The 25720-nt window shown below is 52.9% G+C and overlaps 1 protein-coding gene across 4 annotated transcripts in view; it reads left to right on the top strand.

Moving 5' to 3' along the window:
* Positions 1 to 25061, top strand: part of CARS1 (cysteinyl-tRNA synthetase 1) — a 55917-nt gene extending 30856 nt beyond the window's left edge. For all 4 annotated transcript variants that reach the window (XM_023183461.2, XM_023183460.2, XM_023183462.2 and 1 more), the window contains 13 exons: positions 6041 to 6153; positions 7104 to 7232; positions 7613 to 7742; positions 7848 to 7951; positions 8415 to 8512; positions 9084 to 9273; positions 10544 to 10612; positions 13983 to 14064; positions 19464 to 19544; positions 20999 to 21066; positions 23409 to 23468; positions 23960 to 24043; positions 24745 to 25061. In XM_023183461.2, the coding sequence (XP_023039229.1) occupies positions 6041 to 6153; positions 7104 to 7232; positions 7613 to 7742; positions 7848 to 7951; positions 8415 to 8512; positions 9084 to 9273; positions 10544 to 10612; positions 13983 to 14064; positions 19464 to 19544; positions 20999 to 21066; positions 23409 to 23468; positions 23960 to 24043; positions 24745 to 24879 (1343 nt within the window). In that variant the 3' untranslated portion in view covers positions 24880 to 25061. The remainder of the gene's footprint in view (positions 1 to 6040; positions 6154 to 7103; positions 7233 to 7612; positions 7743 to 7847; positions 7952 to 8414; positions 8513 to 9083; positions 9274 to 10543; positions 10613 to 13982; positions 14065 to 19463; positions 19545 to 20998; positions 21067 to 23408; positions 23469 to 23959; positions 24044 to 24744) is intronic.
* The last annotated feature ends 659 nt before the right edge of the window (positions 25062 to 25720 follow it).

Genomic DNA, 25720 nt, shown 5'->3' with positions numbered 1-25720 from the left:
GGGTTTCACCGGGTTAGCCAGGATGGTCTCCTGACCTTGTGATCCGCCCGTCTCGGCCTCCCAAAGTGCTGGGATTACAGGCTTGAGCCACCGCGCCCGGCCACAACAAATTTTTTGGTGACTGTAGTCACACTACTGTGCTGTTGAACACACGAACTTATTCCTTCTGTTTGTGTGTTTGTGCCTAGAAACCAACCTCTCTTCACTCCCTCCCCCTGACCTGACCCTTCTCAGCCTCTGGTGACCACTGTTCTACTCTATATCTCCTTGAGGTCCACCATTTTTTAGCTCCCACATAAGAGAGAGAACATGTGATATTTGTCTTTCTCTGTCTGGCTTATTTCACTTAACAGAACGTCTTCCAGTCCCATCCATGTTGCTGTAAAAGACAGGATTTCATTTTTTTATGGTGCGTTATTTTTTAAGAAACAAAAGACAGTAAACACAGTGCTGTCTTGAGAAACATAGGGGCCCCTGGGGCCTGGATTCTCAGGCTGGTGTTTGCCGGCTGAGCACGTGAGGTGTAGGGGGATTGTGGGGTGCCGGGATGTGTGCTGAGTGATGCATATTTGACAACAGCCTCTGCACCCGTCTGGATCCAGATGCTTCAGACACAGACATCGGGCTTTTTATAGACCAGGCAGAATTATACTGGGAACCCTTTCATTGGCATTTTCTTCATGTTTATTCCTTAAGTGAATCTGGGGACACATCCGCAAGAGGCAAGGTTGGAAGCCTCCCTGCAGAGTGGGAATTCCCTCAGTGTGCCAGGGCACGTTCTGTACCCCCACCCCGCCAGCCCTAGTGTTTCTGGAAGACAAATTTGGCCATAAAAATGTTCATACTTTTTGATCTAATTTTAGGTCTCTATCCTAAAGAAATATTAGAACCTAAAATAAAGGTGCGGTGGCTCATGCCTATAATCCCAGCACTTTGGGAGGCTGAGGCAGGCAGATCACCTGAGGGTTGGGCGTTCGAGACCAGCCTGGCCAACATGGTGAAACCCCATCTCTACTAAAAATACACAAATTAGCTGGGTGTGGTGGTGCATGCCTGTAATCCCAGCTACTCAAGAGGCTGAGGCATGAGAATCACTTGAACCCGGGAGGCAGAGGTTATAGTGAGCCAAGATAGTGCCACTGTGCTCCAGTCTGGGTGACAGAATGAGACTCTGCTTCAAAAAAAATAATAATAAAACCACACAACACAGACTTAGAAAAGATAGAGGTAGCCAGGTTAACACGTAAGTATCAGACCCATGGCATTTTAGGCTCCAGGTTTGTGAGTAGAGGGGCGGGTTTGTGATGATAAATGCCTCAGCTCTGAGAGGACGCAGCTTGGGCCTCTGTGGACCAGAAGCCTCCGCAATCCTAGAACCAGAGTGGACACGCCCACATTTCACACACTTCCCAGGAGTTGACAGATCAAGTAGGCCAAGAATTAATATGGGTATGGAAGGTTTGAAATACAGTTAACAGGCTTGGTTTGAGAGCTGGGAACTTCGCACTCAGGAATTAAAGAACATCCTTTCCTTCTAAGAACACAGAACCATACGCCAGGCCACAGAAAGAGATTTCCACAAATCCCAAAGAACCGTTTTCAAGGAGACCTCATTCTCTGACCACAGAGCAGTTGTATTAGATAACAACACGCGGCCGGATATGGCAACTCACACCTGTAATCCCAGCACTTTGGGAGGCCGAGGCAGGAGGATCGCTTGAGCCCAGGAGTTCAAGACCAGCCTGGGCAACATAGGGAGACCCCCTTTCTACAAAAAGTTTAAAAATGAGCTGGATGTGGTGGCATGTGCCTGTAGTCCCAGCTACTTAAGAGCCTGAGGCAGGAGGATCACTTGAGCCCAAGAGGTTGGGGCTGCGGTGAGCCCTGATTGTGCCATTGTACTCCAGCCTGGGCAGCAGAGCAAGACTGTCTCAAAAACATTGAAAAAAATTTTTTTTGATAAAAAAGATACCAACACTGACAGGACATCTGAAGTGTACAAACTTGTCTGGGCGGTTGAAATCATGCTCCTGGATAGCTCCTAGGAAAGAAAGCCACGATGGGAAATAAGGGGTGTTTAAGCAGAGTAGCAGCAAAGCTGCCACACACCGAATCTGAGAGTGCCCCTAAAGCACCGATTAGAGGAAACTGATGTTTTTAAATGTAGTTATTAAAAAACAAAGATTAAAAATAAGTGAGCCGCCGGGCACAGTGGCTGACTCCTGTAATCCCAGCACTTTGGGAGGCCAAGGCAGGCGGATCACAAGGTCAGGAGTTCGTGACCAGCCTGGCCAATGTGATGAAACCCCATCTCTACTAAAAATACAAAAATTAGCCGGGCGTGGTGGCGGCGCCTGTAGTCCCAGCTACTTGGGAGGCTGAGGCAGAAGAATCGCTTATACCCCAGAGGCGGAGGTTGCAGTGAGCTGAGATCATGCCACTGCACTCCAACCTGGTTGGCAGAAAGACTCCATCTCAAATTTAAAAAAAGGAAATAAGTGAGCTAAGCAGTCAGTCAAAAAGTCGAGAAAGGAACAAGAAGTGGAAAGAAATAGGACATAAAGTAAAATCAGAGATTAAAGAAACAAATAATTGTAAAAGCCAAAAGCTGATTCTTCTCAAAAAATAATACAGAAAAACCCTTAGCAAGTTTAATTAATGAAAGTAGAAGATTGAAAAACATATTAGGGCTGAATTATAGCTCATGCCTATAATTCAGCACTTTGGGAGGCCGAGGCAGGAGGATCGCTTGAGGCTAGGAATTCGAGACCAGTATGGGCAATGTAGTGAGACCCCATCTCTACAAAGAATTTAAAAATTAACTGAGTGTGGTATCGTGTACCTGTAGTCCCAGCTACTCAGGGGGCTGATGTGAGAGGGTTGCTTGAGCCAGGGAGGTCGAGGCTGTAGCGAGCTGTGATTACACTGTTGCTCTCCAGCTGGGGTGACAGAGCAAGATCCTGTATGTATGTATGTATGTATGTATGTATGTTTGAATAACAAGACAAAAACGAAATGTAACTATGGATGTAGTCGAGCGTTTCTTAAAGTCCTTAGAGGAAGCCCTGAATGAGTCACACTGCATTTGACACTTAGATGCCAGGAGGAAACCGGCAGCGCATGGGAAAGATGGGAGTGGTAAGTGGAGCAGTGCCCTCAGGTCACGTGGTGAAGGAATGTTCTGGAGGCAGCTAGAGCACACTGACTCACCGCTTTATGATGAATTTTGCTGTGGGCCCCATCTAGGCTCGTTTTCTTAAATATCATTTATTCTTGGACCCATTTTCTCCCAGAATGACTTCAGCATTGGTTTAAGTTCCAGGAAACAGGAGTAGAATCTAACAGCAAATACGCAGGACCGAAGAGGGACATGGATTCCCACCCCTCCACAGTCAGTGATCAGACCTGAGCACATGACCACCACTGCAGCCTCCCCCACCATAGGATTGTAGCCTTAGCTCTGTGCAGTCACGTGCCTCTAGCCATGGGGACTCTAATGGTAGAGGAAAAGGGGAGAGGTGATGCTGGGGCCCGAGTGGTCCTAGATGATGACAGCTCCTCCTTCCGTCCAGTAAGATGGCCCACCAGAGGCTGATGGGCCATGCAGACCACTTGGGAAGGCATGTGGCAGGAAGGCCGAGTGCAGGGAGGAAGCTCCCTCGATGGGAGAGAACAGGACCCTGTTGTGCTGGTATGAACATGCTTGTGGGGTCAAAGCTAGAAACACTCCCTCTGCGTCTGGGGAGAGAGACAGGAAGTGAAACCAAGAAGGGAAACTTGAAAGAGATTGTGTTGTAACCGTCACAGGTCTGTTGCCCAATGCACAGTGAGTCAAAATACCAGGATACCAGGGGTTGCCACAGAAAAAGTGTAGTAATTGCGTGGTGGACAAATGGAGATGGGAGGAAACCTCAGATCCACCTCCCTGAGAGATGTGTGGAGGGTTTTTGATGGGCCTGGACAGGTGATGGGGATTGCTGGTTGCTGGGGAATTGAGGGTGAAGTCATGGGACAGGGAGGTAAACCGCATTTCTGCGACGAGTCAGTTCCTTGGTGCGGGTCTTCAGACCAGTTGGCGGCAGCTGTCCTGCCGGAATTCAGAATCTAAAAAATACCTTAAGCAATTCTTGGTAAAAAGGCCCAGGGTGAGAGATTCTATCTCTAGGAACAGTGGTGGAGCAGGTGGTCAGTGGGCTGTGTGACTCTCAGTTAGTTAGAGCTTCAGGGAAGCGGGTGGACGAGCACTGCACCTGGCCGGCGACCGTCATTCTGCCTGTAGCCTGGCTTGGAATTCTTATTAACCCTATGAGGGCAGTTGCAGTGTGACATTTGCTGGAGGATAGGGTATTTGTGGGGAGGGTCCCGTGTTCTCTGTTGTAAATTTTTTCAAAAGTGTATTTTTTAAAAAATCAGATATAAACTTTCATGAGTAACTTCATAATAATGAAAAATTAAAAACGTGAATGTACATTTTCTATCAAAGACCATCTAAAAGAGAATGTCATGAGCCATATCAAATTGTGCTTTCGCAGAATTGTCGATGGCAGAACGGTGAATGGGTAGAAGGAAACTAGGACAGAGTCCTTCAGTGTTGGTGAATAAATCTGGTGGATAAATCAGAGGTTTTTTGTTTTTGTTTTTTAATCTGGGATTCAGTGCTCCAAAATGTTGACAGTAGTAATTCCTAAGTTAAATTTTAGATTATGGCAATTTTTTTCCTAGTTTTCTTTTTTTTGTCTTCCAAATATTTTACATTTAGTATATACTTTATAATCATGAAGTTGGTGTTTTAAAAAATATGGTTAGCAGTACTTTTCCTCTTGACTCTGCTTCTCAGGGCAGCTTAGGTCTGTTGCCTGATTAGGTACCTGAAAAGTGGATTTGTTACCTGGAAAGCTCTCACTGCAGCCTCTTCAAGGTCACCTGAGTTAGAACCCTAGGTGGAGTCTGTTCTTCCTCCACAAGGGGGTGACAGCACCTAAGGCAGCCCTTAGACCAGGGACCAAGAAAGGCTGCAGCAGCCAGGCAAGACCTGGAGTGGGTCCTGGCAACCTTGTGCCTGCAGGGAAGGCCTCTGCTCTGCCCATTCATCGAACAAAGGCTGATTCTCTGTGTGGCCTTTGGACTGGCTCACAGGTTTCTGTGTTCATAGCAGCTGCTCTTTTCCATTGGTCCTGCATATATCGTTGAGAGAAATCTGCAGTGATGGTGCGTGCGTTTTCTGGGGACTCAGACCATGTTGTACCCTGAGTATCGGGTGGCTGAGTGTCACCAAGTCAATGCATGGAATTCACCAAGGGCTTATTTCTCATCCCTCCGGCAAGGCATAGACGGTCTCATTTGTTGTTGGCCGGGTGATCGTTGGCTTTGTCTAGGAAATAGAATTTGTGCCAGGAGTCGCACTCCCCTTTTCTTATGGCCTTCCTGGACTATTCTTTAGTTTCCTTCACCTTTTTTCCCCTTATAAATACACAAGGACAGCAAGCGTCCTCTTCACCACTGCACTGCCGCCAGGTTCCCTGCAGTAGTACACGGCAGCTTAGCTGCGTCCTTGTATCCCCCGGAACCCGTAAGCAAATAGTCGTGCAGGCCCTTGACATGTTGGCCCCCCCCTGCATGAACCAGGCAGGATCCCTGAGCCATGCCCCCGTGGGCTGTACCACTACGTCACCTCCTAGCTTTAGCCCAGAGTGCTGTCACCTGTCCTAGACACTGGTGGGCTAATGCTGTGAGAAGGCAGCAGGAAGGAGAATGTCTTACGGAGACCCCAGATGTGGTCTCAGGTCAGCCAGGTCTGCTTGGACACTGGTGTATAAGCTGGTGACTTTGGGGCTTATGAACCATTCTGTAAATCTAGACACTGGGTCAACACCAGAATCTGGTAATACATAGTAAACTTGAAGAAGTGCGTGAGCCAAGTTAATAAACAGAAGTTAATCAGAAGGACTGACCGTTAGGCACACAGGATGACCTTGAAGTGCGACACCTGGATCTGTGGGTGCTGCTGAGTGACCTTGCCTGGCATCCCTCATGTTTGCAGGGGACCTGAGCATCTCTGCAGACCGCCTGAGCGAGAAGCGCTCTCCCAACGACTTTGCTCTATGGAAGGCCTCTAAGCCCGGAGAACCATCCTGGCCGTGCCCTTGGGGAAAGGTGAGCGAGTGGCCTAGAAGGTGTGGGGCTTGGGCAGGGGCACTGGCGCCAGCCGCACTCTCAGGCCGCCAGCAGAGGCCGCTCTAGGTGTGAAGGATGTTGTCACTGGGCCAGAACCTGGTGTTTGTGCAGCACAGGCTGCCTGGCCCCAGGGACCTGGACATCATGGAAACTCCCTGAGTCTCTGGACAAATCACTTCCCTCCCGGGATTTCTGTTTCCTGGTCTGTACGTGGAGACGTGATCAGCGTAGAGCTCCATGGAGGCTTCTTGGTTCTTGTGTTCTGTGACTCTAAGTTGAGTATTCCAGGCCCCAGGGTGTAGGATGCCTTCTGATATTCCCGGTGACAGCAGTTCTGGACTGCAGGGTAACCTGGGAAGGGGCGTGACCATCTGCAGCTGTCAAAGGCTCAGAGGTCTGGATGTAATTCACTAACTTCACCTAAGCCTCAGCTCACACAGGACTGGTTTATGAACTTCACCAAAGAAGGCCGTCCTTAGTCTTTTTTTCTTTCTTTTTTGAGATAGAGTCTCGCTCTGTCACCAGGCTGGAGTGCAGTGGCGCCATCTCACCTCACTGCAACCTCTCCCTCCGGGTCCTGGTTCAAGCGATTCTCCTGCCTCAGCCTCCGGAGTAGCTGGGATTACAGGCACATGCCACCATGCTCAGCTAATTTTTGTATTTTTAGTAGAGACGGGCTTTCACCATGTTGGCCAGGCCGCTCTTGAACCCCTGACCTCGTGATCTGCCTGCCTCGGCCTCCCAAAGTGCTGGGATTATAGGTGTGAGCCACCTCGCCCAGCCTTCCCTTAGTCTTTTCATGTGTGGGATTTAACACTTATTCCAATAAAGTTCAGAGGGTTTAAGGGCCATCAACTTGGAGTGATAAATGATAAAGGCCTGGACACGCGGGTAGGCGGGTCGGTCACTGTGTGTTCGACTTTCTCCAGGGTCGTCCGGGCTGGCATATCGAGTGCTCGGCCATGGCAGGCACCCTCCTAGGGGCTTCGATGGACATTCACGGAGGTGGGTTCGACCTCCGGTTCCCCCACCATGACAACGAGCTGGCGCAGTCGGAGGTAGGCGGAGACAGGGTCCCCTTGTCAGCTGCAAGAGCACTGCAGTGGAGGAAAAGTCAGCCCGGGCCTCGCCTCAGGAGGGCCTCTCTCACTAGCACTTGACACCTTCCTCAGGGCTTGTGGAATCCGAACCCTGATCGTTTAGTGTGGTTGCCTGCATTGACGGCCTGGCCTCTGGCAGTAGACTGGCCTGGATTTGAACCAGTTGTGGTACCTACTGGCTTATTAACCTGGGCTCTCCTTCCGAGCCCTGCCTGTACCACCTGGGAAATGCAGCTCCTGCCCGTGGACAGCACCCACAAGGCAGCAGACAGTGCAGGTGGCAGGAGGCGGCCCCAGTGACACATGACTGTTGACATCCTATGTCTCTTTCCGCACAGGCCTACTTTGAAAACGACTGCTGGGTCAGGTACTTCCTGCATACAGGCCACCTGACCATTGCAGGCTGCAAAATGTCAAAGTCACTGAAAAACTTCATCACCATTAAAGATGCCTTGAAGAAGCATTCAGGTATACACTGGCTTCTCCCACAGACCCTACCCACCTTCTCATAGATGTGTAATGGCTGTAGCACTCGGGAAGATAAGGGCGTCGCTGTCTTGTGTCCCCCTGCAGCACGGCAGTTGCGGCTGGCCTTCCTCATGCACTCGTGGAAGGACACCCTGGACTACTCCAGCAACACCATGGAGTCAGCGCTTCAGTATGAGAAATTCTTGAATGTGAGTTCCCAGCCCCTTCCTGGAGGTTGGCGGAGCAGCCTCCCGTGCACAGTGGGCTCCTTGTGAAGTGGTGATAGGTGCAGCAGCCTCCCAATGCCTCTAATGGAGACCAGCACATTGGTGAAAGCACCTCCATGCTAGTGGGTAAAACAGGCTCGGGACCACTCCTGAAGTGGCCGACGGCCCAGCAGAGTGGATGGAGGCCTCATCCCCCCAGTCACTGCAGTGCACGTCCTTCTGACTTGTACTTCCCACCAAACGAGCATCCGTGAACCTCAAGCAAGAACATGTTTCTGTCAAAGAAATATCTTTTCCTTTCTTTCTGACCACTTGCATAATGTCAGGGTATTCTGATCTTTCAGATTTTTACCAAAAGTAAAATCACAGCAGTAAAGCAGTTTATCAGATATTTCAGGATAGAAAAGTCGTCTAAATGCTGTTAAACTGATTTTTCTAACTTCAGGAGTTTTTCTTAAATGTGAAAGATATCCTTCGAGCTCCTGTTGACATCACTGGTCAGTTTGAAAAGTGGGGAGAAGAAGAAGCAGAACTGAATAAGAAGTAAGGTGGTGCCTTTTCTTTGGGGTTTTCCAGCATGCCCATGTTCTATGCCTAACCTCGCATCTTGGCCACCATGTGTCCTGGACTGTCGAGGAAGGGCTGGGGACACTGTCGTACATTGTGCAGAATTCATTCAGGGCAGGCGGCTCCACTAATGGGAGCTGCTCTGGTTGTTGAAGTGCGTGGAGAATTTACTTTTTGTTTTTTTCCTTTTGAGACGGAGTTTCGCCCTTGTTGCCCAGGCTGGAGTGCAATGGCATAATCTCAGCTCACCGCAACCTCCACCTCCCGGGTTCAAGTGAATCTCCTGCCTCAGCCTCCTGAGTAGCTGGGATTACAGGCACCGGCCACCACGCCCAGCTAATTTCATATTTTTAGTAGAGACGGGGGTTTCTGCATGATTATCAGGCTGGTCTCGAACTCCTGACCTCAGGTGATCCACCCACCTCAGCCTCCCAGAGTGCTGGGATTACAGGCGCCGTAATCCCTGTAATCTGTGCCTGGCCACATGGAGAATTTCTGTGGTGTGTTATCAGGTCTGACTTCACATGCCTTCCTCTTTGTTGCTCAGCTTTTATGACAAGAAGACAGCAATTCACGAAGCCCTCTGTGACAACGTCGACACCCGCACAGTCATGGAAGAGATGCGGGCCTTGGTCAGTCAGTGTAACCTCTATATGGCAGCCCGGAAAGCCGTGAGGAAGAGGCCCAACCGGGCTCTGCTGGAGAACGTCGCCCTCTACCTCACCCATATGCTGAAGGTAACCCAGGCCCCAGGTAGGCATATTCCTCAGCCTGTGCAGACATAGGAGCCAGGCCCCAGGACTGGGAGAACGGAGGCCTCTGGTGCCCCCCAACGCTGTGCCTGGTGTCCAGCACCTCTGAGTGGTGGAGACATGCCTCTATCCACGCGTTTGGTTCCTGGTGTACTTTTTACGCGTTGGAGATGACACCCATACGCACAGCACAGCTATAACCTATAGCCTGTAACACTTCGGGAGTTATAACCGCCTGTAACCCCAACGCTGTGGGAGGCAGGTGAGTGTATCACTTGAGCCCAGGAGTTCAAAACCAGCCTGGGCAACATAGCGAGACCCCATGTCTATAAAATACATTAAGAATTAGCCAGGTATGGTGGCACACACCTGTTATCCAGCTGCTTGGGAGGGTGAGGTGAGGTACTCGCTTGAGCCCAGGAGGGTAAGGCCATAGTGAGGCGTGATTGTACTACTGCACTCCACCCTGGGCAGTAGAGGAGAGACCCTGTCTTAAAAGCAGACAAAAAGAAGTAACACCCATGTAGTTGTCCGTTACTCAGAGCTATTGCTTTCCTTTGCCTCAGTTTCCCTCTACTCCCATCTTGGAATTTGAAAAGCAAAACCAGGCCGGGCGCGGTGGCTCATGCCTGTAATCCCAGCACTTTGGGAGACCCAGACAGGCAGATCACGAGGTCAGGAGATTGAGACCATCCTGGCTAATACGGTGAAACCCCGTCTCTACTAAAAAAAAATAACAAAAAATTAGCCGGGCATGGTTGCGGGCTCTGAGGCAGGAGAATGGCGTGAACCCAGGAAGCGGAGCTTGCAGTGAGCCAAGATTGCGCCACTGCACTCCAGCCTGGGCGACGGAGCGAGACTCCATCTCAAAAAAAAAAAAAGAGAGAAGGAAAACCAGGGACAAGGCCTCCTCTCTGAAGACATCCTGTGCAGAACCCTTCCCCGCAGTGCACGTTGAAAGGCCAGCAAGGCCTGGACTCACTCCCCTGCCCTCTCCTCCTCTTTCCTTGTTGTTGGGCTCCAGTGGCTTCTGGCTGAAACAGAGCTGTAGAGGGTAGCTGTGAGTCAGGGCCATCCTGGAGCAATGAGGGCACCCTCAGGCTCGTGTTTCTGGGGCTCCTGGAGCTGCTGCTTCCGTCTCTTTCCTGGTTTTGGGGCACCCCCTCCCGTGAATGAGGAACACAGCTTATGGCTGCTCACCACATGCAGGCTTCATTTCCCCACAGCTTCAGGTCCCATCTGTTTCTTTTCCTAGATCTTTGGGGCCATAGAAGAGGAGAGCTCCCTGGGGTTCCCGGTTGGAGGGTCTGGAACCAGCCTCAATGTGAGTAGCATACAGGGTCCTGCCTTCTGCACCTGCTCCCTCCCCACGCCCTACCGCTCTGTGTCCTTCTGCACTGCCCCTCCTCTGTCTGCCCACCCACACCAGACCCTTCCGGATAGCGCCTCGGGCTGAAAGGCAGATCTGGCTCTGAGGGTGCTAAGTGTGGTCAGCTGCCCTGCCAGTGTGGAGGGTCTGTCTCGGTTGTGACTGTTGGTTGGGGGCACTTTGCCATTGTGCTGTCCCATGAGCTTAGTCTTGGACCCCAACTACATAATGCCACTGCTTATTTGCATTTTGCTGTGGCCGCTTGGCATCATGAACTCTCACGTGACTTTGTCACATATACTGACCTGTATTCAGTAAACGCTTCATCGAAAGGCTGCAGAGTTCACAAACAGCACAGGGTTTACACTGATGGGGAGATACACCACTGTCTGCCTCAGTCCCCATGGGGCTGGGCAGATGCCCTACCAGGCCCAGTCCTGACCCTGAGTCCAGGTCAGTCCACATGGCCTGAGCCAGAACCCCCTGCCCCAGAACTGTGGCCCACAGGTCAGGGGGAGGTCATCCTATAGAGCGCCCTGTCTAGTGGGTCTGTGCAGTGAGAAAATCTATCCAGAACACCCTGGCTGTCCGTTGCTGGCTTCCATGTGCAGTTGGCATGTGAGCAGACACACGCTGTCAGTCATATCCCTCTGCTGTAGAACCCCTGTCTCCTCTGACACGACCACAGTCTGGCTTCTGCAAATGGACTTCCACCCCCTCCCAGGTCAAGAATGCTCTTTAACTATTTGATTAGAATGCAGATCTAAATATTTAAATATAACAACTGTAATTTTAATTAAAACAGGAGCTTAGTACAAAGTGAAAATGCAAAACGTTTTTAAAATCTTGTTTCCTAATGACAAGTGGTGTGAAGAGCCCCCACGCAGATGGAGCTTACAGATGCTCCCCCAGGAACCAACTTGCAAAGAGAAAACAGTCCGTGTTGTAAGAAGTCCTGCCAGAGCGCCTAGCCTGTGGACCTGGTGCCTTTTGCCAGCTTTAGCACTAGCTAGCTGTTGGTGTGGTATTTTTGAGACTTCCTGATATCAGCCTTCTTCGGTGCTTTTAAGAAAACCCACATAGCTTCTTTGTTCTCTTGCGCAAATGATACTAAGATACTTACTTTCTTTATAAACAAAAAACCAAAACATACCTCCTGGGTTAAAGTCAGCCTGCCTTTGAACTGCAGTGTTTTTCATCTTAATGGCTGCTGTGGTTGGTGGGGGGTGCCTTCAGTGTGCAGTGTACACGCATCTGCATCCCCCAAGCAGCCTCGTTTGGCCTTGGCAGTCAGCTGATTGGGAAGAAGCAGCTGTGGCGAATGGTGAGCCTGCTGGCAAAACGTCCTGTGCCCACACATCATGGCCATTTGACATTCATAGATTAACTTCCAAATCCAAATGGTTTTAGGAGCAAGCAAGGCAGCTCCTACATCTTGTACCACCTCAGTGTTACCACACAGCCACCTGCAAGTGTGCTCAGGTGGGGGTTGCAGCCCCAGGCATCCTTGAGACAGACCCCTGCAGCCATTCTGAGAGCTCCCCTCCAGTTCCCCTAAGGCTGGGGCTGAGCCTGGCAGTGGGGTCCTTCCCTGAGGCTTGTCTGGGTTGGCTGTGTGATGGGCGGAGATACAGATCTAAAACCCCCAAGAAGTCCAAAGTTCAGATGCAGAATTGGATGTAAGGGAGCTTGGCTTAGACTCAAGGGCTTGTTAGCCTGCCTGACTTTTGCACTTGCTAAATTTGTGTGTTTTTGTTTTTGAGATGGAGTCTCACTCTGTCGCCCAGGCTGGAGTGCAGTAGCGCCATCTCCGGTCACTGCAACCTCCACCTCCCGAGTTCAAATGATTCTCCTGCCTCAGCCTCCCAAGTAGCTGGGACTACAGGCGTGCACCACCATGCCTGGCTAATTTTTTTTTGTATTTTAGTAGAGACTGGGTTTCACTATGTTGGCCAGGCTAGTCTCGAACTCCTGACCTCATGATCCACCCACCTTGCCCTCCCAAAGTGCTGGGATTACAGTCGTGAGTCACTGTGCCCAGCTAGCACTTGCTAATGTTTTTGTTTTGGTTATTGAGCTGCTGAATCAGCTAAGGGGCAGGGAGCAACCTTGCTCAAAAGCCTAAAACCTGATTTCTGTCCTGTTAAAAAAAAGGGAAATGCTAGCCCAGCGTGGTGGCTCACGCCTGTAGTACCAGCACTTTGGGAGGCTGAGGTGGGTGGATCACCTGAGGTCGGGAGTTCGAGACCAGCCTGACCAACATGGAGAAACCCTGTCTCTACTAAAAATACAAAATTAGCCAGGCGTGGTGGCACATGCCTGTAATCCCAGCTACTCGGGAGGCTAAGGCAGGAGAATCGCTTGAACCTGGAAGGCGGAGGTTGCGGTGAGCCAAGATCACCATTGCATGCCAGCCTGGGCAACAAGAGCGAAACTCTGTCTCAAAAAAAAAAGGGGGGAAATGCTTTGGGAGGCCGAGGTGGGCAGATCACGAGGTCAGGAGATTGAGAACATCCTGGCCAACATGGTGAAACCCCGTCTCTACTAAAAATACAAAAAATTGGCTGGGTGTGGTGGTGTGTGCCTGTAATCCCAGCCACTCGGGAGGCTGAGGCAGGTGAATCTCTTGAACCCGGGAGGTGGAGGTTGCGGTGAGCTGAGATCACACCACTTCACTGCAGCCTGGTGACAGAGCAAGACTCCGTCTCAAAAATAAAAGGGAAGTGTAGTAGAAAGGTTTTTCTATCCTGTGGCCGCCTCCCCAGTGTTACTGTGGGTAGTGAATCTTAGTGTAGCTGCTATTGTGCATGTAGATAGTAGGTACTTAATGGAGTTCATTAATCTTAAACAAGTGTATGTGTGACCACAGATCAGACGAAAGCACGGCCCGGGAGCCGCCAGCCTCAGCATAGGTAAGGCCCCAGCCTGGGGAGTGATGTCCTTGGGCCCCTTAGGAAATAGTCCCTCCCAGAGATGGCCCCTCTGCAACCATAAAGACAAGCTGTTTCACAGCAGCGCCTCTGACCTGAGAAAAGCAGGGCCTGTCAGCAGCTGGGCAGAGTGGCTGCAGAGCCCACCTGCTGCAGTAGAAAGGAAGCTCACTTCATGCTCTCTGGCAAGTCTCTGTGTGACTTGCACACCTAGCAGGGACCGCGTGTCGGGGACCAGAGCATCCAGGCTCTGGGATGCCGGTCACAGCTGTAGCGTGCACAGCAGCACTGCCCATGGCAGTCCCTGCCCTGTGTCATGGCCGCTGAGTTATTCTTCAGTTATGAATATAGGAGTATGAGCAGCTCTCAGAGAACCAAAATTGTTCTTTCCACAGCTCGAGTCCACAGTCATGCCCTACCTTCAGGTGTTGTCAGAATTCCGAGAAGGAGTGCGGAAGATTGCCCGAGAGCAAAAAGGTGAGGACCAGTTGCTGGAAAGAGTGTGGGAGCCGTTCCCTCACTGGGCTCCCTGGACTCGGGCGTCTCCCCCTAGGCACTGTGGCATTCGGGCTGGATCATCCTCCGTGAAGGCTGCCCTGTGCACCACAGGGTGTTGAACGGCGTCCCGGGCCTGGACCCGCCAGGTCCATTAGCACCACACACCCCAGTCACCACAGCCCTGCCTGTCCCTGCAGGGCAGACTCCTTGAGTGAGCGCAGCTGAGTGGGCACTGGGGACCAAGGATACGATATGATGGGCCAGGGCTGATTTGCCTCTCCTTCTCTGAGCTGAGACAGAATGGAGGGCCTTCTGACCAGCCGTCACCACCTGCCCTTTGGCTCGCACTGGGGCTTATTTTTGCTCCTGGTGACCTGGTAGGCTGCGTGCCCTGAGGTGTGGCTCGTTCCTGCTGCAGAGTGGAGCTGAGGTGGAGCTTCCAGGGTTCCCTTGTCTGCTGAGGCATGCCAGATGAATGCTTGAACTTGGGGTTCACACAGTGGCCCCTCACTGTCCATAAGCAGCCATTCCTTCACCTTTTGACATTTCTGAGATGTGTGTGGTTTAAGACTTAGAAAGTGCTGGATCTGAGCATTCGTTTTGAGGGCCAGTTTTTAAAAAGTGTTAAACACAGCAACAAGCAGCGTCCGTCAGGCCTTTGCTTCTCACTGAGTAGTTCTGATTGGTGAGTAACAGCACAGCTGGGAACACACACTGAGGACTTAGGATGTGCTGGGCCCTGCCTACTGCTTGCTGCACATTGCCTCATTTACCCCCATGATCCTCCAAAAGAGGAAAGCAGAGCCCCAGCCAGGTCACACTGACCTTGAATGCTACTCCGTCACCTGCTGTGCTACGCTGCCTCCCCAGGGGGCCTCTATGTTGTGGGAAGTCAGACCTAGGATCCACGTGGTCCCCATCTGTGCATAGCCTATCATGGAGAGTCACAGTGGGGCAGCATCCCGGCAGGGCGTGCTGAAGATAGAGCAGACAGAGACCCAGCAAGCCTCTAGGAGAAGCTGCACCTTGAGGAAGGTCAGGAAGCCTGGGCGGGTGGAGGGGCTGAGAGGTGGAGGAGCTGAATCTGGGCCTGTTTCAGGCAGGTGACAGCGGGGCAGGAGGTGGAAGGGCAGGAAAGAGTTTTAGGAGCTCAGAGCTCCACAGGCTGCAGGACAGAGTGCAGGACACTGGGTGAGAGGAGAGGCTGGCTGGGCTGCTGGGCTGCCACAAGTGCTCTGTGGAGAGGGGCCTGGGCCTGACCAAGCCCCTAACAGACCATGGTGGGTGCACTTGACCTGACCAGGTAAGCACCATCGCCTCTCTCCAACACCTGATGCCCTCAGCATTTCAGAGCACTTGAACCAAACAGAACCAAGCCTGGACCAGCCATTCAGAACCAGCGCAGGGCTCTCCAGCAATCTTGGCAGCATTGACTTAGCGACATCGCTGGGGTCATGGGCTTGGGAAGGCCATTCCTGGAGGCAGCCTGGGCATTTCCACCTGCCTTCTGGGGAACATCGAAGGCCGAGCCCAGGCCCCAGCAACCCGGGTCACACAAGACTGTGCATGTGGCCTTGGCTTCTCTGGCATGCCACAGCCCCAGGAGGGCACTGAAGGGGGACTGGCCAGGCACAAGCTCGTGCTCGGTGGCACTGACCAGGACAGGGCTTGCTGAGGCCTGGAGAGTGGCACCAGCCAGCCAGCATTGGAAGTGGTTTGGTTTGGCTTTCTGTTTGCTTTTCACTTTTGTTTTGTTTTGTTGCTTGGAGCAGGTAGATGGATGATGTGGCCCCAGGTTAAGATGGTGGTGACCCCTACCCTGTACATCATCCCATATGTGCCTTGTGAGCCAGAGACCCTGGGGATCCAGGGACTCAGACCTTCCGATGGGGCAGCGTGTTAGAGCTGGCTCTGGCGCAATCACCCTGTCTCCCCAGCAGCAGCAAATAGTGACTTTTTTGTTACTCACTGTTATCTCATGGCTGGTCGAGGAGAAAGTGAGTGTATAACAGACTCGGGTGGCCCACAGATCAGCTGGGATCTGCTTGGCCCAGGCCGGGTGCTCCACAGACGAAAAAGAAACCGTTTCCCCTGGAAATGCCTCCATGGTCGAGTCAGCTAGAGAGCATAGGCCTGGCAAGGAGGGCCGTGGGTTCAGGGTTTGACCAGGAGAGAGGCACTGAAGTGAGAAAGCCAGGGGCTAAGCCAGAGTCCTCTGCACTGGCGAGATGATGCCATTTCCCCATCGCCAGTTTTTTGTTTTCATTGTGTTAAAATATACAGCTTAGTGCCATTAGGGACATTCACAGTGTTGTGCAGCTGCCACCATCCGTCTCCAGAACTCTTCCCTTTTCCCAAACTGGAACTCTGTCCCCGTGGAACAGCAACTCCACATCCCTCCCTCAGCCCCTGGTGCCCACCCTCTACTTCTGTCTCTGTGGATTTGATTACTCCAGGGACCTCACATGAGTGGAGTCACAGTGTTTGTCCTGTGTCTGGCTTATTTCACTGAGCTCAGTGTCCTCAGGTCTATCCACATCGCAGCCTGTGTCAGGACCTCCTGCCTTTTTAATGGCTGAATCATATTCCGTGAATGGATGGACCCTGGTCTGTTCTTCCGTGGATGAATTCTCATCACCTTTGTGTTATCTTCGTAGCCCACGTTTCTCCTCAGTAAATCCCTGATGACGATGCCACTATCTGCTCCTCTGCCCCAGCTCTGCTAACAGAAGCCGCCGAGGCTAGCAATGGGTGATCATCGGAGCAGGCACCAAGAAGCCTCCCAGGCCACACTCCCTGTGGGAAAGGGACACACGCCGTACCCCTCAGGCCCACACCAGCCTGTGGGTCTGGATTCTGAGGAGCTGAGGAAGAAACCTCGTAGCCGCTATGGCACCCAGCAAAGGAAAATGTAGTCCCTGGGTCAGGGGCCACTCACGAGGGCACCTGTGCCAGCTGCCCAGCCTCACAGGGTCGGGCCGCTCACGAGGGTACCTGCGCCAGCTGCCACACCAGAAGAGGTGTGCCCGTGCCTGGCATCTGCTCTTAAGCTCTGTGAACGCAGGTTCCTGGAGTGCCAGGGAATGCCCACCATGTGCTGGGCCGGGGGCAGGAGGCAGGACACTTGCTGGAGAGGCAGCAGTTGCACTGTAGGTGTTCAGGCGCTGTGGGGTCACCTGATGCTTCTGAGGAGCTGCTCACTAGCAGGTGGCCCCAATGCACCTTCTCCTTCTCCAATGTCATGGAGACAGCCTCCTGCATGCGACAGGACTGTGAGGCTGGGCAGCTGGCACGGGCGCCCTTGTGGGTGGCCCCCGACCCAGGGACTACATTTTCCTTTGCTGGGTGCCATAGTGGCTACGAGCCTTCTTCCTCAGCTCCTCAGAATCCAGACCCAGAGGCCGGTGTGGGCCCGAGGGGTACGGCGTGTGTCCCTTTCCTCCAGGGAGTGTGGCCCGGGAGGCTTCTTGGTGCCTGCTCTGATGATCACCCATGGTGGGTGGGCTGGGGTGCTGGCCTTGTGGCCTCCCATGACACCCGTGACAGTAACCACGGGTGCTGGCTTGCCTTCTAATGAGGGTGCCGTCCAGGGGTGGCTTTCAAAGACTGAAGGGCAGGCACCTACCTCAGCTCATGCCCCAGTCAGCCCCTCCTCAGATGGCTGAGGAGGGCCCGTTCCCAGGAATGATACTGCAGACAAATATAAAGGTCATCATTCCCCTAGGTCCCTGCCTGGGGAGGTTGAAACTCAGGAAGCTGCCCAAGGTGGCTGTGCTTGTGGGCAGGGCCTTGAAACCCAAGGATATGCATTTTTTTTCTTTTTTGAGACGGAGCCCGTCGCCAGGCTGGAGTGCAGTGGTGTCATCTTGGCTCACTGCAACCTCTGACTCCCTGGTTCAAGCGATTCTTCTGCCTCAGCGTCCCCAGTAGCTGGGATTACAGGCACGTTCTACCACACCCAGATAGTTTTTGTATTTTTAGTAGAGATGGGATGTCACCATGTTGGCCAGGATGGTCTCGATCTCCTGACCTCGTGATCCACTCGCCTCAACCTCCCAAAGTGCTGGGATTACAGTCATGAGTCACCATGCCTGGCTGGATATGTAAATGTTCTATCTAGCAGTGAATGAAGGTGTGGGGCGCCCAGCAAGGAGCCGTAGGGGGTCTCGGTCATGAGGACACAGCGGGAAAAGGACAGATGAGAATGGCAGCATGCACGTGGTCAGTGCTGCCCAAAGGCAGGGCAGGCAGGAGGATGGGGTGGGATGGCGGGGGTCCCAGCAGGCTGCGGGCAGGGCACCTGCCCACCTAGCACAGTTGGGTGCAGCAAGCTGAGGGGCCAGAAGAAAACTAAAGGGTGTGGTGACTCCAGCAAACCCAAGGTCAGATTTCAGAGCAGAAAGTTGTCACTTGGAGAGCAGCAAGCATCCGTCCTGTCGATGTAGTCTAGGAGATGCTGTCGCATCACCCAATACTCAGGAGTCTTTCTGAGATAGGGTGGCATCCCATTTACCCTGCAACACCCAAAACTCCTTATGTCCTGTTCCCCACCTGGGCATTGTGCATGGGCTGGGGACGGGGAAAACTTGGGCAGAGCAGAGGCACAGAGGGCATCTGGTAGAGACTGTGTGAGGAGCCCCTCAGGAGAAGCGTGGGATGCCGGGCAAGTCTGCAGTGCTGTGCTCTGAAGCTAGTCAGCCACAGACGCCTGGGTTTCCAAGTGAAGCTCCCTCCCCATGTGATGGAGGTCATGGCCGCTCTCCCTGTCATGCTTCCCTTCACCCTCCCAGCTGGGCTTGGTCCCCAGTCAGAGGCAGAGGTGAGCACAGTCTTGGGAAGCAACCTGTGGTCCAGCCCCACTGCTCACCCCTGCCTTTCCAGCTGCGTTTGCTTCAGCCCTGGGAGGCTTGATTCTCACAGAGCCAGAGCTCTTTAGTGGTCCTAGGACTCAGCTCTCCTGGGTCCCGGTCAGGACCCCCATCCCAGTCCTGTGTGCATTTGGGAACCAAGTCCTTAGGGGCTTGAGTCTAAATGGTCCTTCCGTAAGAAAACTGATTCTAGCACCAACAGAGAAACTGCCTCAGATGAAGAGTGTTAGCACCCGTAGGGACCCCCAGGCCTGTCCTGACCCTCCCGCCTCTGCTATTGGCCCAACTTGGGTCCCTTTCCTGGAAGAACCGCTTCCAGCAGCCATTGTGCTTCCTCCCAGCTCTGCTCTGCACCCCCAGAACAGCCCCTGGGCTTACGGGGGACACTCGTCTCTGGGCCTCTGTAGCCGATCAAGCTGCTAGCCCCTCCCTCCCAAGCACTGGAGGAGGCACTCGTTCTGTGGGCCCCGGCCCCTCATATCTAACGGAACTGCTCTGCTTTCCCTGCAGTCCCTGAGGTTCTGCAGCTCAGCGATGCCCTGCGGGACGACATCCTGCCCGAGCTTGGGGTGCGGTTTGAAGACCACGAAGGTGAGTGAGCCCTTGCTGTTTGCTATGAAGTTACCAGGAGCTTGGAGAGGTGTCACAGGGAGAGCTCCCGGGGCTGGGCCGAGGCTCATGCATCATAATTGTTGATGCAGAATCCCAAAGTGGCAGCCCCATGGGCCCCCCGGCACCATTCCTACGCTGGCCAGCCTGGCAGGGGCAGGGGAGCACCCCGTAGCTCCATCCCACTGCGGCGTGTGGTGGCGTCACCTCCCCTGCGTGTCATCTTCCCTTGGGGCCTGGCTGCCCACTGCCCCTGTTGCTGCTGCCTCTGATGCTCTCAGCTGAGGAAACCAGCCTGTATCCTGTACACTGTCAACAAATTTCATGCTGTCCTCCCACTTGGTTAGAGGTTTTTCTGTTCTACAGAAAATTAATTTTTTTGTTTTTTATTTTTAATTTTTATTTATTTGTTGAGACGGAGTTTCGCTCTGCTGCCCAGGCTGGAGTACAGTGGCGTGATCTCGGCTCATTGCAACCTCTGCCTCTCGGGTTCAAGCGATTCTCCTGCCTCAGCCTCCCGAGTAGCTGGGATTACAGACGCCCACCACCATACATGGCTAATTTTCGTATTTTTAGTAGAGACAGGGTTTCACTGTATTGGCCAGGCTGGTCTTGAACTCCTGACCTCAAGTGATCTGCCCACCTCAGCCTCCTAAAGTGGCATGAGCCACCATGCCTAGCCTTATTTTCAATTTTTGTGGATACATAATAGTTGTAAATATGTATCGGCTATATGTGATATTTTGATACATGCATATGATGTGTTATGATCAAATCTAGGTAACTGAGATTTCCATCATCTCAAGCATTTATCATTTCTTGTGTTACGAACCCTCCAATTCCACTCTTCCACTCTGCCCCTGGTAATTTTAAATCTCAGTTGACATGTCATATTTTCCTACTCCTGGCTGGCAAGACCTTCCTACCTTCCAATTACAAAATGTTCTCGCCAGGTGTGGTGGCTCATACCTGTATCCTAGCACTTTGGGAGACTGAGGTGGGCGGGCTATCTGAGCTCAGGAGTTCGAGACCAGCCTAGGCAACAAGGCGGAACCCTGTCTCCACTAAAATATAAAACATTAGCTGGGCGTGGTGATGCGTGTCTGTAGTCCCAGCTACTCATGAAGCTGAGGCACGAGAATTGCTTGAACCTGATAGGCAAAGGTTGCAGTGAGCTGACATCATGTCACTGCACTCCAGCCTGGATGATAGAGCAAGACTCTGTCTCAAAAAAAAAAAAAAAAAATCACACACAAACCAAAATGTTCTCTTGTACTACACTGCTGCGATGGAGGTTCTTGTTTTTCTCCAGCGGGCCCTCGCTCTGACTGGGCAGCACGGCATGGTCTGGGCAGGGCAGGGCAGGGCAGGGCTGGCCCAGCAGTGGGGATGACCCACAGAGCCCAGCCTCTTCTCACACGCTGTTTATTTTGCAGGACTGCCCACGGTGGTGAAACTGGTAGACAGAAACACCTTATTAAAAGAGAGAGAAGAAAAGAGACAGGTGAGTAAAGTGAAAATGACTTAAGCTCGATATTTTTTGAAAATGTAAAAACCATTGCGGTTATTATATAGTTTACTTTTTAAGCATTGATGTTTACACTTTTTTAAAAATCCCAGTATTTATAAATGTCAGAAAGAAAAAATTAACTACTATCTTCTAATGAAGCACCTCTTTTAAAAAGATTATTCCCTCAGTTTAAGTGAAAACCAATCACTTTTAGCAAACTGTGAAGCTGACATGTTAAGCTCCCAGTCACACCTTGCCCTCACCTGGGTGGTGCATGTCACTGATGCATCTCCACCTCCTATGCCCAGCATACTCCCCACTTGCGCCCCACAACACTCCCAGCATTAGGGATGGTCCAGGTTCCTCGGTGCCTGATAGGAGAGAAGAACAGGAACAAAAACACAGTGTCAGAACCTCTGGGCACAGTGCGTGGGGCACCCTGGGATGCAGGCAGCAGGATGAGAGGCACGTGGGCCCCCAGTGCACACTATGGGAGGTAGCCCTTGGGTGCTGTTGCCACCAGCAGGTGGATCCCCAAGAGGCTTAAAGCAGGAGACCACCGTGGAGGGCGAGTTTGGATGTCACAGTTCTCAGGAAGGAGGCTCTGGGAAGAACTGAGGAAGGAGAATCGACAGGGTGGGTGATTGACTGATGAGATGTGCAAGGTCAGGGAAGGCATCTATGCCCAGCCCTGAACTGGCCCAAGGCACAAGGGGAGAGCTGATGCCAGATGCGAGTGTGGGTGGCTGGAGTTTGCAGTGCTTTGGAGGAATGACAAACGGGAACTCTGGGGAAAGCTCCAGTGGTGAGTGGTCTGCAGGTCCATCCTGGTTGGCAGGTTGGGAGGAGCTGGGCTTGCCCTGTGAAGTTGGCTGGTGTGACTGCCTCATCAGGGCCCCTCCTCATTCCATCACAGTCACTCACCTAGCCTTGGGTCTCGCCTGCCATGCTGTGCTGTGAGGTGGCCTGGTGCTGGCTATACAAACACCCTGGCTTGCTGCACTCCCTGGCAGAGTGCTCAGAAGCAGGAAGCAGACAAGAGGAGCGCCAGGGCGGCCCAACCAGAGCCTCGCAGGCCCTGTACTCTTTGTGCTGGCCTTTCCACTGGCCACCTTGGCTGTGGCTTGTGACTTCTAGTAGCTCCTGTTTCCCAACCAAGGGACTCTTACCTCACCAAACTGCCGCGAGAAGGCATCCCCAGGCCCGAGGCACCATGGGGGAGGGATCCTGCCTCTCCCTATACCATTCCCACCAGCACATAAACACATCCTAACTTTTAAAGGGAAAAAGCAGAAATCCTGAGCACTGCCTCTCTGGTTCCTCCAAGCTCAGTGCCCAGCTTCTTCCTCCCCCACCTCAGCCCGTTCCCCTCGGCCGGCCCTGCTCTCCCTCCATCTACCTCGAAAGAGCTCGATCCTGTTGGCCCAGCCCCACCCTGGGTCTCTGAGATCTTTGTGCCTTCTTGGTTTCTTTTCCCCAGCTCTGTGTGTGGAGCCTCCGCAGGAGACCTTACGTGGTCCTGCGGCTTCTCTACCATCTATCATGTATCCGATGGCCCAAAAACACTTGTGCCCAGCTGCCTACCTGATAGCTCCACTGGGCCGGGAAGCACCTGAAACCTAGGCTGTCCAAAGGAAATGTGAAAATGTGATTTTCAACTCCCCAAACTTGTTCCTTTTCCGTCAGTGGAGGGCATGTCTATTCGTGGACTGGCTCAGGCCAGAACTTCCCAAAGCAACTGAGGGCCTCCCTCACCAGCACACAGCCTGCTGGCTCCACTAATAAGCTCTTCCTGCAGCATCAGGCTGCGCTCGCCCCTGCCCGGGTGCTGCCTGCAGGTTGGAGTGGGCTCTGGTCTCCTCACCCAGTCCCCAAGGCTGGCCTCCGCCCCCCTGTCCCCATCCTGCCCTGGGTCTCTTGCTCCTTCCCAGGTATCCCAAGACCCGCTCAGGGTAACCCTCGCAGTGCTGTCCTGGTCATTACCTGATGGATCCTCTCTCCTTAGGCCGGGCTGACCATGCTAGTCCATTTCTTCATGTTAGTGGTGCCTGGATCTTTCAGCATTGCTTCTGTTTGTCTGCCTACTGCATACCTTTGCATCTAGGGCAGGGCCAGGCACCCAGGGGTGCCACCGAGGATCCCCAAAGGGAACGGAAGAGGGTGGGTGTGCTGCCCAGCACATGGACTTGCCTCCCCACGGTGGAATGGGCCTAGTCAGAGTTCAGCCCTCCATGCCAGGCCCTACGAGAGGGGCTTGTTTTGCGGGACCTCTCACTCCGAGAGACCCAGCAGCCTGAGGCAGCCCTGTCTCATCCGGCTCTGTGCTGCCCCTCTAGGTTGAAGAGGAGAAGAAGAAGAAGAAAGAGGAGGCGGCCCGGAGGAAACAGGAACAAGAAGTAATGCACTTTGTTTGTTTGGGGGTGGAGGCTCTCCTGGGCAAGAGTGCACCCTGACCCCATGCCCTGTGGCTCTCTGTGCCCCCGTGGACCTTAGCCAGGCCCCTGCAGACCCTCGCAGAAGGCGCTCCGCTCTCTGCCTCTACCACCTAAGGCCTGCCAGGCCCTTCTCACATCGGGTGCAGGGAAGGCCTGGCCAAGGGGAAGGCTGTGCCATTTGGTCACAAGCTCCAAGACAGCATTTATAGACTTACTACTATTAGTGTTTCTAGCAAGCTTTCCACTATTGCTGTAGAAATAACATCTCGTTTAATTTTAAATTCCTTGTATGTTCCCTCCACCTTGGCTTTCCCCTTCCCGTCTTTCGTAGCACTCTGAATCTGAGGGCTGGGAAGCAAGTTGAGGGCTGGAGGTATGAGCAGATGTCGTTCACAGTGTGGAGCCCCAGGTGCTGCTCAGTGGCAGTGACTGTGCTGTGTTGTGTGTTCCAGGCAGCAAAGCTGGCCAAGATGAAGATTCCTCCTAGTGAGATGTTCTTGTCAGAAACCAACAAATACTCCAAGTTTGATGAAAATGTAAGCATCCTTCTCTTCTTTTCGGAACTTTATTAGACCACATTAAATTGGGAGGACAGGAATTTTCAACCTTGGACAGGCAGATTTTCTGTCTGTAGAAAATCTGGAATCAAATCTGACACCTGCTTTAGGTCCAGGGCCTCCTGGCCCAACTACTGAGCTCCTTCCACAGCCCAGGCAGCTAAGCAAGCTGTGCCAGGGCCACCCCTCCACTGGTGTGGCGAGCTCTGGTCCCTAGCCCTGGGAGTTGTGGCCCGGGCCGAGATCCACCCAGGCCCTCACAAGCTGGCTGAAGTGCGGTGGTGCAGCTAGGCCTCCTGCCTCCGGGTCCTTCGTCACAGCAATTCACAGCCACTGCCTCCAAACCTCTAGGCCCCTCCCTGCTGGCATTTGAATGTGTTTGCTGTGTACATTTGGGCCAGCTGTGTCAGAACTCAGCCATGGGTAGGCTCTGAGGGGCACAGTGCCCCTCACCTTAGTCAGGAAGCACCCCCGGACTCTGGCCGCCCCTCTCCCATTCTTAGCTGCTAGAGCTGGCACTGCCAGATCAGTGTGCTGGCTCCAGAGCAGTGTGGTGACTGTCCAGGCAAGAGGCATGGCTGCATCAGGGAGATGCACACTTTGAGACAGGAGGGCAAAGAAAGGGGAGTTGGGCTTACCCAGGTGAAGAGACCAATAGCCACTGTGCTCTGGCTTTTCAGGGTCTGCCCACACATGACGCGGAGGGCAAAGAGCTCAGCAAAGGGCACGCCAAGAAGGTGAAGAAGCTCTTCGAGGCTCAGGAGAAGCTCTACAAGGAATATTTGCAGATGCCTCAGAATGGAAGCTTCCAGTGAAGGGCGCAGGACTGACTTTTTAAATCACTGCGGACTAGTGGCTCCTGGCTGCCTCAGTGACAACGCTCCAGTGCTCCAGTCATGCTACAGTTGGCCTTGGGTCCTAAATTAAGAGTTGTGTTCATGTAGGTTCGTGTCGTCATTGGCTCTGAGACATTATAATAAATTTTTCTGAACAGTGAGACCCTCTCTGCCTTGTTCTGCATGTTCAGCACTTGGCAGGGGGCCTGGTGGCCAGCCAGGGCCGCTTGGTCAGCAGGTCACAACCTAGGTGCTTGGGTCCATTGAGCTGCTTCAGCTGGCCGAGGAATTTCTCCCCCATGCTGATGGCTATCGGCTAATCTCTGGTGTGTGGGCACATTTGGAGGTATTTGAGTAGGAAAAAGACAGGCTCAGACTGGCAGAGCCTGCTGAGCCCTAGACAAAGGCCGCTCAGTCTGCCCTCGGGTTCTGATGAATAAACACACTGCAGGTTTTCCTAGAGCCATTCCATACTGGGCAGCAGCAGAGCCATGGCTCAGCAGGCGGGCCCCTGGCGAGCTGCCCAGAACTGCCGTTGGAGACAGCAAGTCCAGGATGTGCACGGCTCATGGGTGAGATGTGGGGGTGTTCTCAACACAGCAGGGACCTTCTGTCCCCAGTGCCCAGTGTTGTCCTTGCCACCCTGCCCCCACGCTTGGTTCACCTGGACTGAGAATCAGCACCCAGACGCGAAGGTGCTTACCCATCCTTGGCTGAGGAGGGCGTAAGCAGAAGCCAGAGCCTGCTTCATGCCTGTGGAAGCTGGTGCCGGGCCACATCCGTCCGGACAAAAGACAGTCATTGGTGCTGTGGACAGCCG

Source organism: Piliocolobus tephrosceles, chromosome 13, assembly GCF_002776525.5.
Source record: "Piliocolobus tephrosceles isolate RC106 chromosome 13, ASM277652v3, whole genome shotgun sequence".
NCBI lineage: Eukaryota > Metazoa > Chordata > Mammalia > Primates > Cercopithecidae > Piliocolobus > Piliocolobus tephrosceles.
This window is presented reverse-complemented; position numbering and strand designations above follow the sequence as displayed.